The sequence below is a fragment of the Capra hircus genome, chromosome 4 (assembly GCF_001704415.2).
Source record: "Capra hircus breed San Clemente chromosome 4, ASM170441v1, whole genome shotgun sequence".
NCBI classification, from domain to species: domain Eukaryota; kingdom Metazoa; phylum Chordata; class Mammalia; order Artiodactyla; family Bovidae; genus Capra; species Capra hircus.
In genome coordinates this window covers 93276849-93290868 of record NC_030811.1, presented here as the reverse complement: position 1 = coordinate 93290868, position 14020 = coordinate 93276849, and the positions used below count along the sequence as shown (strand labels likewise).

General features: G+C 36.4%; 1 protein-coding gene across 9 annotated transcripts in view; it reads left to right on the top strand.

Annotated features, from left to right (window-relative positions):
- HDAC9 (histone deacetylase 9) overlaps nucleotides 1-14020 on the top strand; it is a 1067937-nt gene that overhangs the window by 630040 nt on the left and 423877 nt on the right. For 5 of the 9 annotated variants that reach the window (XM_018047346.1, XM_005679004.3, XM_013963174.2 and 2 more), the window contains one exon: nucleotides 12433-12564. The exons of the other annotated variants lie outside the window; for them this stretch is intronic. In XM_018047346.1, the coding sequence (XP_017902835.1) occupies nucleotides 12433-12564 (132 nt within the window). The remainder of the gene's footprint in view (nucleotides 1-12432; nucleotides 12565-14020) is intronic. 9 annotated transcript variants of the gene reach the window in all.

The window sequence follows — 14020 nt, the reverse complement described above, 5'->3', positions numbered from 1 at the left end:
AATCTTAAATCCATTTGCAACCTTAATATCTTTTTACCTTGTAAGGTGACAGTCACAAGTTCTGGGGAGTAGGACATAGACTTCTTTGCCCTGGGAACATTATTCTGCCTGACACAACTCCAGCATTTATTGTTTGTAAATTTTCTGATGATGGCCATTTTGACTGGTATAAGGTGTTATCTCTTGGCAGTTCTGATTTGCATTTCTCTAATAATTAGCAGTGTTGGGCATCTTTTCATAGGCCTGTCAGCCATCTGTATGTCTTCTTTGGAGAAATGTCTATTTAGGTCTTCTGCCCAGTTTTTGATTGGGCTGTTTGTTTTTATGACATTGAGCTACATGAGCTGCTTGTTGGTTGCCTCATTTGCAAATATTTTCTCCTGTTCTGTGGGTTGTCTTTTTTGTTTGTTTGTTTTGCTTTTGGTTTCCTTAGCTATGCAAAAGCTTTTGAGTTTAATTAGGTCTCCTTGGTTTATTTTTGTTTTTATTTCTATTACTCTGGGAGACCGATTGACAAAGATGCTGTTGTGATTTATTTTCAGAGAGTGTTCTGCTTGTGTTTTACTCTAAGAATTTGATGATATCCAGTCTTATGTTTCAGAGAAAGCAATGGCAACCCGCTCCAGTACTCTTGCCTGGAAAATCCCATGGATGGAGAAGCCTGGCAGGCTGCAGTCCATGGGGTCGTGAAGAGTCGGACATGACTGAGCGACTTCGCTTTCACTTTTCACTTTAATGCACTGGAGAAGGAAATGGCAGCCCACTCCAGTGTTCTTGCCTGGAGAATCCCAGGGACGGCAGAGCCTGGTGGGCTGTTGTCAATGGGGTCTCACAGAGTCAGACACAACTGAAGCAACTTAGCAGCAGCAGCATCAGTCTTACGTTTAGGTTTTAATCCATTTTGAGTTTATTTTTGTGTATGATGTTAAACAGTGTTCTAAATTCATTTTTTATGTATTTACACATCCAGTTTTCCCAGCACCATTTTTTGAAACGATTGTCTTTCCTCCATTGTATAGTCTTGCCTTGTTTGTCATAGATTAATTCACCATAGGTGTGTGACTTTATTTCTGGACTTTCTATCCTATTTCATTGATCTATATTTCTATTTTTTTTCTAGTACCATACTAGTTTCATGACTGGAACTTTGTAGTATAGCATGAAATTAGGGAGCCTGATTCCTCCAGCTCTGCTTTCTTTCTCAAAATTACTTTGGCTGTTCGGGGTCTTTTGTGTCACTGTGCAAATTTTAAGATTTTCTTATTCTAGTTCCATGAGTAATTTGGTAGGAATTGCGTTGAGTCTGTAGATTGCTTTGGTTAATATAGTCATTTTCATAGTATTGATTCTTCCGATGCAAGAACATCATATATCTTTCCATTAGTGTTGTCTCCAATTTCTTTCATTACTGTCTTAGAGTTTTCAGAGTACAGGTCTTTTGGGTGATTGCTTTTACATGGTTATAACTGGACAAGTCAGAAGAAAATGAAGTAAACAAATGAAATAAAAGCTAGAGAATGATGTTACAGTTTTATGGGAGTGAGCTAAAAATTTTCAGATAAACATCAGAGATGAAAATTTCAAAGTAATATGTTTGAAGAAAGTAGGTTATACAGCGTCTAAAATTTGATGGTGATTTACTCTGTTTACTATTCTAATCAATACTCTTGAACTCTTTAAAGTCAGAAGAATGGATATTATTGTCCATATTTTCAAGCAGGAAAATTGAGGCACAGAGACATTGGATAATAATAAAACTTGACACAAGTCACATAGTTATTTTCACAGTCAAGACTGGAAAATAGCTCCAGACTCTTATGAGTACAAACAAGGTAAGTTTGTGCTGATAGCACAAATGTGCACAATAAAGTTTAGATTTATGGTGATACTCAAGTAGTTATCAGAAGATTGGTATTAGTTTTCCAGCCATACCATCCTGACTCTCAGGTTTTCTGGAAAGAATTATGTGCTGTTCTACCATGTGCCCCCATCAAATATAGGGTCACCCCAGTGCAGATCTATAGGAGATAAATAAAACCATGAAATATGCATGAAAAATTACACTGCATACTTCATAGTTTTTATTTATCTCCTATACTAGATGTATTATTTTTTAATTATGTGTTTATTTATTTAGGGCAGTGCTGGCTCTTCTATTGTTTATTTATTTATTTATTTGGGGTTGTGCTGTGTGAGCTTTCCTCTAGTTGTGACAAGCTTCTAATTAAACTAATTAGTTTATTACTGAAAGAAGATTAATAGCATAAGTAATTAATTTTGAATTTTATTTTTAAGTATGAAATTTTAGAACTCAAGGACTTTTAGAAACATGCCCCTAGTCTAGTTTGTTTTATTGAAGTGATAATTCAAAATTTTGCTTTATTTTCAGAATACAGATTTTCAAAATTTATTTCTGCTTTTATGTAAGTAAAATATCTTACATTTGAAAAAAATAAAGCATATAAGGGAATTAACATAGAAAGGTATTTTGTATGTGATGTGAATTTCCTCGACTCCAAACATGGTATTTTTGATGTTTGCCAGACAAATGAAATTCTTCTGGCATTCCACAGCTGATCTATAAAGCCTCTTGCCATGAAGTTCAACATCAAGAAATTCTTACAAATTAGAAAAGCTGAAGTTCAGCTAGTTCTCTTCTCAACAACATTTGAAACTCAATCTTTTACTCTAAGCTTCCTTTTATGCTTGAATATATGAGAACATTTTTTTTTCATTCAATAGCTATAAAGACACACCATGAGTCTATGTTGTTGTTCAGTGCTGAGAAAAGACACAAAATTAATTAATGCATTTGCTGCCCCAAGTGATATGTGTGGTAGAGTAGTTTCAGTGAAACAATGAGTTAGAGCCATATTGCAGTGGCTTGAAGTTAGAAAATGGTGGTGGCAAGTGTAAGGCTACTTTAAGAAAAAGGAAAAACTTTACTGTGAATTAAAGTATAAATGCAGAGAGTAGCTAATAATATCTGTATCTCACGGGGGCTTATTTTTATTTGAATGGGAAAGATCTTAGCATGTCTACATGCCAAGAAGAAAGCCAACATAAGAAGGAGTGTAAAGACACAGATTGAATAGCCTCTGTTAGCATATTGAGTTATATTGGTATAATTGCCTAATTTAGCTAAATTTTGCTTGACATTTATTTTTGAAGCCTTATCTTCATTTAGTATTGCTTCCTCCTCCCCTCCCCCCCAACCAGGCTAGTGTATTTAATCTCCATCCCTTGAATTTGCCAATATCTTCCCCTGGACAGGGTTGCTTCCTCTGCCTGGAACTGAGCTTGCCTCCCACCCCTACCTGTCAGAATCTCTCTCAGTCCCAGGACTTACCCTCTAGGGAAAGGAATCTCTACCTCCCAGCTCCAAGGCTCCTTTTATACCTGTCATGTAGCAGTGATCACATTTAGTGTGTTATTTGTTCTTGCTAGGCCATGAAGGCCCAGGAGGAAAAATCTCTCTAGTCTATCTTTTGAGAAGTTGCCTCAGCACTTCATCACACCGCTTTTCCCATTCATTGATTCATTCATTCAGTAAATAACTAATGAATTTGACCTATGTAGTAGACACTGTATAAGTGCTGAATAAACAATGGAAACATAGCTAGATATGTACCCACTCCTCACAGAACTTTACAACTTTGGTTCTCAGTATTATTTAATAACTCTTAACTAAATAAACAATGAAACCAACTGAACAGAATGTTGAATTTAACTATAAAAGTGATGAATTATCTCATCACTTATTATTATTTGTGTCTATTCAGAACCACAGTATTTGATTAAAATATTTTATCTGTTACAAATGGTAATTTGTGCTTTAAATGTCATAAAATTTTTTGAAGTAATTATTTGTTCTTCTGTCCTAGTACTAAGCACAAAAACAAACCCCAGCATTGAGTAAGCAGTTTGTGTATTCCATCTCTCAGTAGAGTTTTTCAGGGTGCTGCCTAAGTCAGCTGAGCATCAGGCACTGGAGAAAACACTGCGAGGAAAAGAAAACAGGGTTCAACACAAAGTGCTGCTCTTGGATTGAGGAAGCCCAGGGCTCTGTCATGGGCTTTCAGCTTTGGAGGTGCCTGCTCTGAGGAGTTGAAGCATTCATAGATGCTAAGGGAAATGCCACCAAGAGCTAATAACCCTTCTGTTCTAGGCTGAGCTTCTGTTTCCCAGAAAAAGTGAAAAGTGAAAGTGTTAGTTTCTCAGTTGTGTCTGACTCTTTGCGACCCCATGGACTATAGCCCACCAGCCTCCTCAGTCCATGGAATTCTCCAGGCAGGAATACTGGAGTTGGGAGCCATTCTCTTCTGCAGGAGATCTTCCTGACCCAGGGATCCAACCTGGTTCCCCTGCATCATGGGCAGATTCTTTACCATCCGAGCCACCAGGGAAGCTCAGCCTCCATATTGTTCTCACATACTTCTCTGAGGCCTGCTTCCCGGGTCTCTGTAATACTCCTTGCCCTTTATGGTGATTGATTTTTTCCCCCTAATCGTAAGAACTTGTCATTGTTGTTTTCATATGTGAGGAACCAAAGAATATTTCCATTGATGGGAGGAAATACTCAGAAATATACACATGGCTTCACAGTGATGTGTCCCACTGTTCTGTCTTTGAAAGTAAAACATTGTAGATCACCTAAGTGACCAATGTTATCAAAGGCTTAAATAAAATGGTACATACTCACATGTATAGGTGACTAAGTAATACATGGCATATCCTTATAATGTATTTTTAGAAGAATATATAATTGGAAAAGATTCATGATAAAATTTTAAATGAAAGCAGAATAAATAATCATTTTAAAGACTATATAATTACTGGAGAGAAACTCATAATGCATTAAGTGAAGAAACAGGATCTCATTTTCAAATACTTTTATATATACAACACAAAAGAAACATTATAGTAGGGTATACTCATTTCCCATTTCCAAAATGCATCCCATTTCCAAAAATTTCAAACATGTATGAAATTTTGAGATGTATGTATGATTCACATAATTAGAAGAAAGCAGCAAATGTCATTATAAAATAAATATACTATAAATTGATTAATATTTACCAGTGTGCTTTTTGAAAAAGAATAATTCCCTTTGAACAAATAGTGTCATAATCGATATGTTGTCACTAAGAGGATGGATGGATGTCTACATTAGTATTTCTGAATACTATTATAGTTTTTCCAGGAAATAGCATTTATATATTGCCATAAATGTAGCTAGCTATTAAAAGCTAAAATTGCCCAATAAATGAATTTTTTAAAAACTTTTACATATGAAATACACATCATTAACTGGTTGTAATTAAAAAGAGTTAGACTAGGAATTTTGTCCCTTGATATCAAAATGCATAAAGTCTGATTCATAACATTAAATATTCATGTTATCCAAGCCCCTCAAAAAGCATAAGTTGTGTTAGATATACTCTTTTCTTCTGAATGCTAATTTTAAAAATCCATAGGTTTGGTCTAATTATAAAATTTTTAAATTAGAGTAACCTATATTTTTAGATCAACTTTAGAGAATTTACACATGTCCCAAGTGTCAGTTCATAATTATAACGACTGTTTGGTTGAACAGTTCACATGTGGCTAGGCATGCTACAGTGTTAGCATAAAATAGAGAAATGACTTGGGCAGGAACTATTCCAGGAAAGCTAATCTTCAGAAAGGATATTCCAAATAGAGTGAATGAGTGATAGATGATGCCTGCTTGGTTCCAAGTGACAGAATGTATTAATACAGAAATGCCAAGATAGGCCTCTGGGTGGGAAATAGCAGGTGAAATCTGGGTAGAGGAGGGGCTAGGTGGATAAACTGACAGATATCTATGTAGTCCTGCAAAGAAGAATAGACAATGTCAGAGGAGGGATGTGACACTCACAATGGAGCCCCAAATGTCACTTATGATTGTGGTGCTAAAGGTGCAGGTGAAATAGTTGAATATCCCCAATATTCATTAACATAAAGATGCATTTCTTAATCTAGTACTTAATCTTGATAAATCATTAGTAATTTTAATTAATAATATCATTATCCATTACTCAATGAAAAGTCTTTTCTCCTGTGGTCACCTCTTTTATGAGAATTAAGAACTTCTTTATACCATGATATGTGGTTATTGAATTTTTGTCTAAACTGTTGGTGTAAAGAATATTCACAAATTAGGATTAAAAAGGAACAAAGACAAGATGCACAAAGTAGGTAATCATTCTTAGTAAATGTTAGTATATTTAAGACACACAGTCAATTGAGTAGAAATTTTAAACAAGGAAATAAAAGAAGTGAGGAAAATGTGAAAAGTCAATCAGTAAACATAAAGTATTTTAAATATACTGAGTGAAAGATCAGAAAAGGACCACTGTTACTTTTGTTGTTATTATAGATAATACTGCCCTAGGCAAAAGGAATAAACCACTTGTAGCCTTCTGTCTTTGTGCGTGCATGCTAAGCTGCTTACCTTTTAATTTTATTCATTCTTCATCTTATATATGGACATAATTATACATTCATTTATTCAACATCTATCTATTGACCAACTTTTTTGTGATGGCCAGTCAGTTGAACTAGGAACTTCATTCAACCCCTTTAATCTTCCACCATAGTGTATCTATATATATCGTCTCCAATAGATGACAAAATAGCTCATGGAAATCCCAAAACTCACCCAGAATTGCTGGGTGTTAGTACATGAAATAGTTAGCACTGAAATCTGAGTCTACCGTCTGTCTGTGCCAGAGACCTGTTTGCCTCTACAAAAGATAGCTTCTGTGTTTGTATATTTATACATATGCAGAGTGACACTCCCACACTCACATATGCACTCCACACATCAATCTCTTGGTGAAATGACAAGTCTGGACCTTATGACTTACTGTGCTTTAGAATCTTAATTTTTTTAACCTTTGTGTCTGCTACCTAACTTTACTGCTCTTCTCATTGTTTATTTTCACACCGTTTGACACCCAAGTTCATTTTGAACTAGGGAGATTCGTATGAGAAGAAAAGATTTCAAATACATTTAACTCGTGAGGCATTTTTCACATGTTTTCTGTTTCCTTTGTTCACTTGTTTTTTAAGCAAAAAGAGAAAAAAGTTTTAGTTCTCTCATCTTTAATATTTTTTTCATTTAAATAATGATAATCAATTTTTCATGCAGTGTTTTCATCTCAGCAAACAAATACATTCAGTGGGCACACACACTAAAAGTTTGCCTTCTGTTTTTGTGATTGATTGAGATGTAGAGAGTGATGGGTGTGGGGTAAAAATAGAAAGGCAATTAGTGCAACTAGGCATGAATTACATTCAAATACAAGCAAAATGTCTCCCCAGTTAGTGATCTCTTTCTGGGCTCTTGAGGATTTTCATCCCATTAGTAAGTCACTGGAATAGAAATCGTCAGTCTTTGGGGAGACCAGAGCATTGAAAATGGAATTAACTCTTAACTGCAAACTGAGTCAGCACAATAGGTTATTAATTCTACTGCCTGGGTATATGTCATGCTGAGTTCAATGTGTGGGCTTCTGAAATGTTAGGAGTGAGTTTATAAAGCATTATGAGGACTAAATGATGGTTATTTATCATTCCAACCTTGGCCTTCACCACCAAGATACTAATACTTCTGGTGACTCAAAATCAGAAATGAAATACAGGCGAAAGTTTTTGCTGAAACCAATAGACTTAGCCTTTTACTTAGAAAAGTTGTGATTTTTTCATAGCCAATGGAAGTTGACTAGCTTTGATTTGAATGTTTTAAAATAAAATTCTAAATTTAAAATATATTGAAATGTTTACTATTTTAAGCTACCTGTAGCACTCCCTGGTTTCTGATAATCTTTTTTTTCTTCCGATACTCTCCTACATCCTCTTTGAGAATCCCCAAGATATCATTATCCCCTTTATTTCTCTCTGTGTAGAACAATTAGTAACATCTTCCATTTCCTGATTACTTACCCCAGAGTTTTCACACTTGGCCATACCATTTGGGTCCAGATAATTCTTTGTTGTGGGGCTGTCCTGTGCATAGTAGGATGTTTAGCAACATCCCTGGGCTCTACCCACTACATTCCAGTAGCAACTCCCCATACTGACAATCAGAGTATCTCCAAACGTTCCCAGATGTCCCTGGTGTCAAAAATCTTTGCCAACTGAGAACCACTGATTTATCTTCTACTAGATATTATTTTGTTTGACTGCATGATAACTTTGCAAAATATGTACAACTGTGTTAATCAGAGTTTTGGCAAGTAACAGAACCCACATGATGTGGGTCATAGGCTTTTATGAAGGGACTGCTTACAACAGCTTGGGGATGTTGAGGCATCCAGAAAATAGCTACAGCAGGAAACCATTCCCACCCCTAGTGCTGAAGAAACACAGAGAAGAAATAAGGTTGCTAGAGTGCTGGGAAAGCTGGAACCATGGAACGGAGCCTTCAAGAGGGAGATGAAATCAGGAAGAGACAAAGCTATACCTCACAATGCAGTGCTATAGCAGAGAGAGCATAGGATACCTGACCTCGAACTCCTTAATTCTTTGATCACTGGCCAGTCTTACCAATAGGCTGAGTCCAAACAAGACCCAACCAGCAAAGGAATGGGGTGATTCAACCCCAGGATTTGGTCTTGTGATCTCAGAGAAAGAAGGAAAATGCAATCTATTGGGACATATGGAGGGAAAAAAAGGAAAAACAAACTATCTCCATTTTAACATGAGAAACTGAGATTTAAAGATATAAAGTAATTCATTCAAAGCCGAATACTGAATGCATAAACAGGCACTGAAAGCACATCTATTTCACTCCATAAACTACAACAGTATCTTCATAGCTGACTTTCATGAATGAGCAGACTGATAGTGGATGATAGATGTGAAAACAAAATCCCGTTCTCATACCTACTCTGATGTCCACATTTTTTTTTAATGTTGACTATAGAAAGCTACTTAAAAGATGAATATCCAGCTCATTCTCAAATAGATATGTAGGAACAAAAGCTTTCTGCTGACCTGTGAAGTCATTTTCTGAAAAGCTTATGGAGTTCTAGGTTTCCTGTAGAATGTTTAAGTGGCACATGATGATTTTCCAAGCTGTTGTCACATTTTCATCTTTACTGCAGATATTCTGCCCTGGCTAGTGCAATGTGTGAGGAGAAGGAGGACTAGACTGGGTATCAGGGGATTTGGGGCTCAGTCCCAGCTCTGTCATTCCTAGCATAACCTGGCAGTAGCAGCAATAATAAAAATTACCTAAACCAAAAGCACTGCAGATGGTGACTGCAGCCATGAGATTAAAAGATGCTTGCTCCTTGGAAGAAAAGCTATGACCTACCTAGATGGCATATTAAAAAGCAGAGGCACTACTTTGCCAACAAAGGTCCATCTAGTCAAGGCTATGGTTTTTCCAGTGGTCATGTATGGATGTGAGAATTGGACTATAAAGAAAGCTGAGCACCAAAGAATTGATGCTTTTGAACTGTGGTGTTGGAAAAGACTTTTGAGAGTCTCTTGGACTGCAAGGAGATCCAACCAGTCCATCCTAAAGGAAATCAGTCTTGAATATTCATTGAAAGGACTGATGCTAAAGCTGAAACTCCAGTACTTTGGCTACCTGTTGCGAAGAACTGACTCATTGGAAAAGACCCTGATGCTGGGAAAGATTGAAGGCAGGAGGAGAAGGGGACGACAGAGGATGAGATGATTGGAAGGCATCATCGACTCGATGGACATGAGTTTGAGCAAGCTCTGGGAGTTGGTGATGGACAGGGCAGCCTGGCATGCTGCAGTCCATGGGGTCACAAAGAATTGGACACGACTGAGCTACTGAATTGAGCCAAAACCTTTTTCTTCCCTTTTGCATTCACCCAGATCTTCATAGTTATTCTTAGTTATCTAGTCCTGTGGCCAAAGTTCTGTGAAATAAGGAAGATGTTAAGAGTTTCATATTTGAATTCACAAATGTAGAGCCTGACTCAGAAAGCAATAAAATCGCACTGAAAATCTCATGGGTGGGATGTGTGGTACCAATTCCACATATTCCTGCTGAAACATGGTGCCTTTTCTACTGCATCTTTCAAGTGATGGATCAATTGGTTTACTCCCTCTGGAGAGCCAGTCTGTAACGTCTGAATCCATTAGAATTCATCATAAAGTCATGTCTAGATCAAGATCTAAAATCTGTGCTTTTTATCCTAGGCTTATAAGCAAGACGACAGCAGATGCCAATATATTAATAGTTAGCATATAGGGATTCATTTTTTTAATTTGAAATGGAATATATTTGTTAACCTACAACTTATCAGAGACAAAGTTGGTGTTTTTAAAGGCATTTAAAAATAAATATATGGGGATGGGCGTGTGTATGTTAGTCACTCAATCGTGTCTGACTCTTTGCGACCCCAGGGTCTGTAGCCCGCCCGGCTCCTCTGTCCATGCCAGGCAAGGATACTGGAGTGGGTAGCCATTCCCTACTCCAGGGGAATCTTCCCAACCTAGGAATCAAACCTGGGTCTCCTGTGTTGCAGGCAGATTCTTTTCCATCTGAGCCACCAGGGAAGCCCATGTATGGGGGGTGAGGGTGGGGATCTAAGTGAAATAGTATATAGTTCCATCTTTTCCCCTTTATTCGCAGGTATGTTGGATGCTAGTAGTTCAGATTCCATCTTCTCTGCTAAAATCAAGTGGGTTAAGGAAAATCTGCACTCCTGTAAAGTCTGGCAAGAACTTTAATCCTTCCCCCAAACTATTACCCTTCTTTGCTTCAAAGTGGAAGGCCCAGGAAGTAAGACCTTTGCGGTCTCTAGTCACTGGGCTTCTTGTGCTCATTCCTGATTTCTACCCTTACCTCCTGCCCATTTTCTACTTTTACAATATTTCCAGGTCCCCCCCCCTTTTTTTACATTTTCAGTGTTTGGGGGCATAAAATCAGCTGTAAACCTGCCCCCGCCCCCCCCTTCACAATTTAACTTTTTAATTTTCTCTAGCCAGTTCCAAGAAAATCTAGGATTCTCAGTCCAAGGTAGATCTAAAAAAAGAGAGGTGAGTGAGAGAAGAACAAAGAGGAAACTAAAGTATTTTATGTCAAAAATAAATAAATGAGTAATAGAAGATTATAAATTTTACTTATGATATCCTCTGTAGTTGGGCAGAACTATAAAATTCCTTCAAAGAAATCATTTTATCTGCTCCAGAATTCTAGCTACATGATAACATTGTATCTGATATATGTGATTAGTAATGCTTTGGAAAAGCAGTTCTATATTTGTTCTGCTGTTCCTACATAAAGAAAGGTTGAAGAGCAGTATTTTCAGTGTTAGAAGATTAGATGTGAGCTAGGTTATCTGGGTACAGATGCTGACTTCATCATCCCTTTTTACTGTGATGACTTTGGGCAAGTTACTTACATCTCCGTGTTTTGGTTTCCTCACTGATACAATCAAAGTGTAAGTAGACTCTGTCCCATTAGATTCTGTGGTTAAAGAAGTTAATATTGACAAAGATTTCAGGACAGTAGTGGAACATAGTGATCACTATATAAATGTTAGTTGTCTTCAGAAGCATTGTTTTCCTAATTATCATCATCACCACCACCTCCATCATCATTGATTTCTACGACAGAATCAATCCAGTGTTTCCATTCTTCTAAAGTACAGTCACTTCAAAACTTAATGCATGAAGATAAATTATAGAGCATCACTCTTCAGAATAGTGTAACCAAAGTAACACATATGTATGAATAATATGCTTTTGTATTTTGGAATATATAACCTAACTCAGAACTTTACCTATAAGATTTGGCCAGCCTTCCTTTCTAATTGACTGTGTATTCACTGTATACAAAGGTTTACTCATAGTGATTCTACTTGGTTTGTGTTATTATACCAAGTGTATTTTCCCAGGATTTCAGGTTAGAAACTACTGACATTGAAATATTTCAGGAGTCAGAATTAGACATAAATTATTTTCTGCAGAGGTGTCTTCCTATTACCAGAAGTCAGCCAAGAGTCTCTAAAATCACATTAGGGTACCGTTTTTAGTGGTTCTTGAGTTTCACCCTTGAGAGAATTAAAAGAACTGACAGTAAAGTATAATAAATCTTATTCTGACCCAAACACTCAGTCATTTAACTTCCTGTTAACAATCCCAATTCTACTAGATAGGTAGAAAGCATATTTTTTACTCTCTTTTCACTTTACATTTAGAGATGTAGAATAATATTTCACATGTTTCATAAAAATAATTATGACATTTGTCTGTTTAATTAATTTATAATCAATGCCTTATTTACATGCTTGGGTTTTAATTTGACATAAGAAGGGACCAAGAAAAGGGTGAGCCTTTATTATTATTACTATTATTACACAGGAGCAATTGGCTCTCCATTTTTTAATTTTTATCTATTTTCTTTGTCTCAATTCCCAGCCTCTGAGCCCAACTTGAAGGTGCGGTCCAGGTTAAAACAGAAAGTGGCAGAGAGGAGAAGCAGCCCCTTACTCAGGCGGAAGGATGGAAATGTTGTCACTTCATTCAAGAAGCGAATGTTTGAGGTGACAGGTAATTGAGGACTGGGTAGATACACACTGGAGAAAAAAAAAAAAAAACAAACTGCTGCCAGTAGGAATGAAACAAAATTAGCTTAGAATAAATATACCTGCTGTATATTAAAATTTATTTTGAAGAGAAACGTTTCTTGAAAGGAAGTTATATTGAAAACTCACAAGTAGTTCAGTAAACCTTGCCATGCATTCACCAGCTGTGTTAAACAGGAAATGAATGAAAAACAGAACTATATGTCAATAGGCATAACTAGGGAATGCCAGAGCTCACCTTAATCTTTTCAGAAACAAGCAGTCCATTTTGGGAATGCCAAGCCGGAGAATATAACTTTTAATGAAATTTGATCAGAAATGAGCAGAGGGAGGTTCAAGAAGAATACTTCCCCCATACTCAGACATTAATGTACAGAATACATTTGGGAAAATTAAACTATGTGAAACAGCAAAACCTTGACTTTTCAACAAATTTACAGAACTCATAAATGACATTATGTGTTTACTAGTGAACTGGGACTTGTGGCAGGAGGGGGATATATTGCCTTTTATGAAGGGAAAGAAACTGTCATTTTCACTAGTCTGAAATGGAAGAGTTCTTAGTATTTTAGCTGCCTGGTTAGTAGTGGGGTGAACAGGTTAGGAAATTCAGCCTGATGTCTTACAAAGCCCTCTAGTCCCATTTGTACCTGGTCTGAGAAGACATAGGGATAGAAGAAGCAAAAAGGCTAGCCAAAATAACAAAACCAACTATTGTTTATTGAGTAACTACTTAGAGCTATGCATTGTATGTGACCATTTCCTTTGGTTGCATCAATACAGAAATGGAAATCTAGAGCCATGTCTGTCCTTTCCCAAGGAAAATTGTGCTTCTATCAAAGTAGTCAGTTGGCATTATTTCTCTAGGATCGAATCTTATTCTTAGAAAGTTTTTTTTTTTAATTGTTTCTTTTCTTTCTCTACTTTCGTCATGATAGTGTCTAGTTTAGGGAGACAATATGAAGATTGTGGCGGCAGAGGTAGAAAAGTGTAGACTAGCGATGAGGCAGTATTTTAACAGATCACTAGGGAGAAAAAAAATGTTTAGTCTCCTATTCAGTCCTGACAGATTAATATGTTTATCTGAGGAAAAGTATTGGTGAATTTTTTTTTCTTAAGGGATAATAAGTATTAAATAAATAATTGTTTTACTAGAGTTTATTTTCCAGGATCAAATATAATCACTAGTTTAGACCAATTCAATAATGAATTTAGAGTTGCAGACTTTTTCCCCCAATAAACCTATTTGTATTTCATTAAGTGAAAATCTTCAGTAAGTTTTCATAATAGAAGTCCTTGATGGGGGTGGGGATGAATCTGTAGAGTGAATCTGTATTAATGAAAGTAAAGAATAATGAACATATCAATTGTCTAATGTAATGACCTATAGGTCACTTTTCTGATGGGAGATAGTAGGTTCT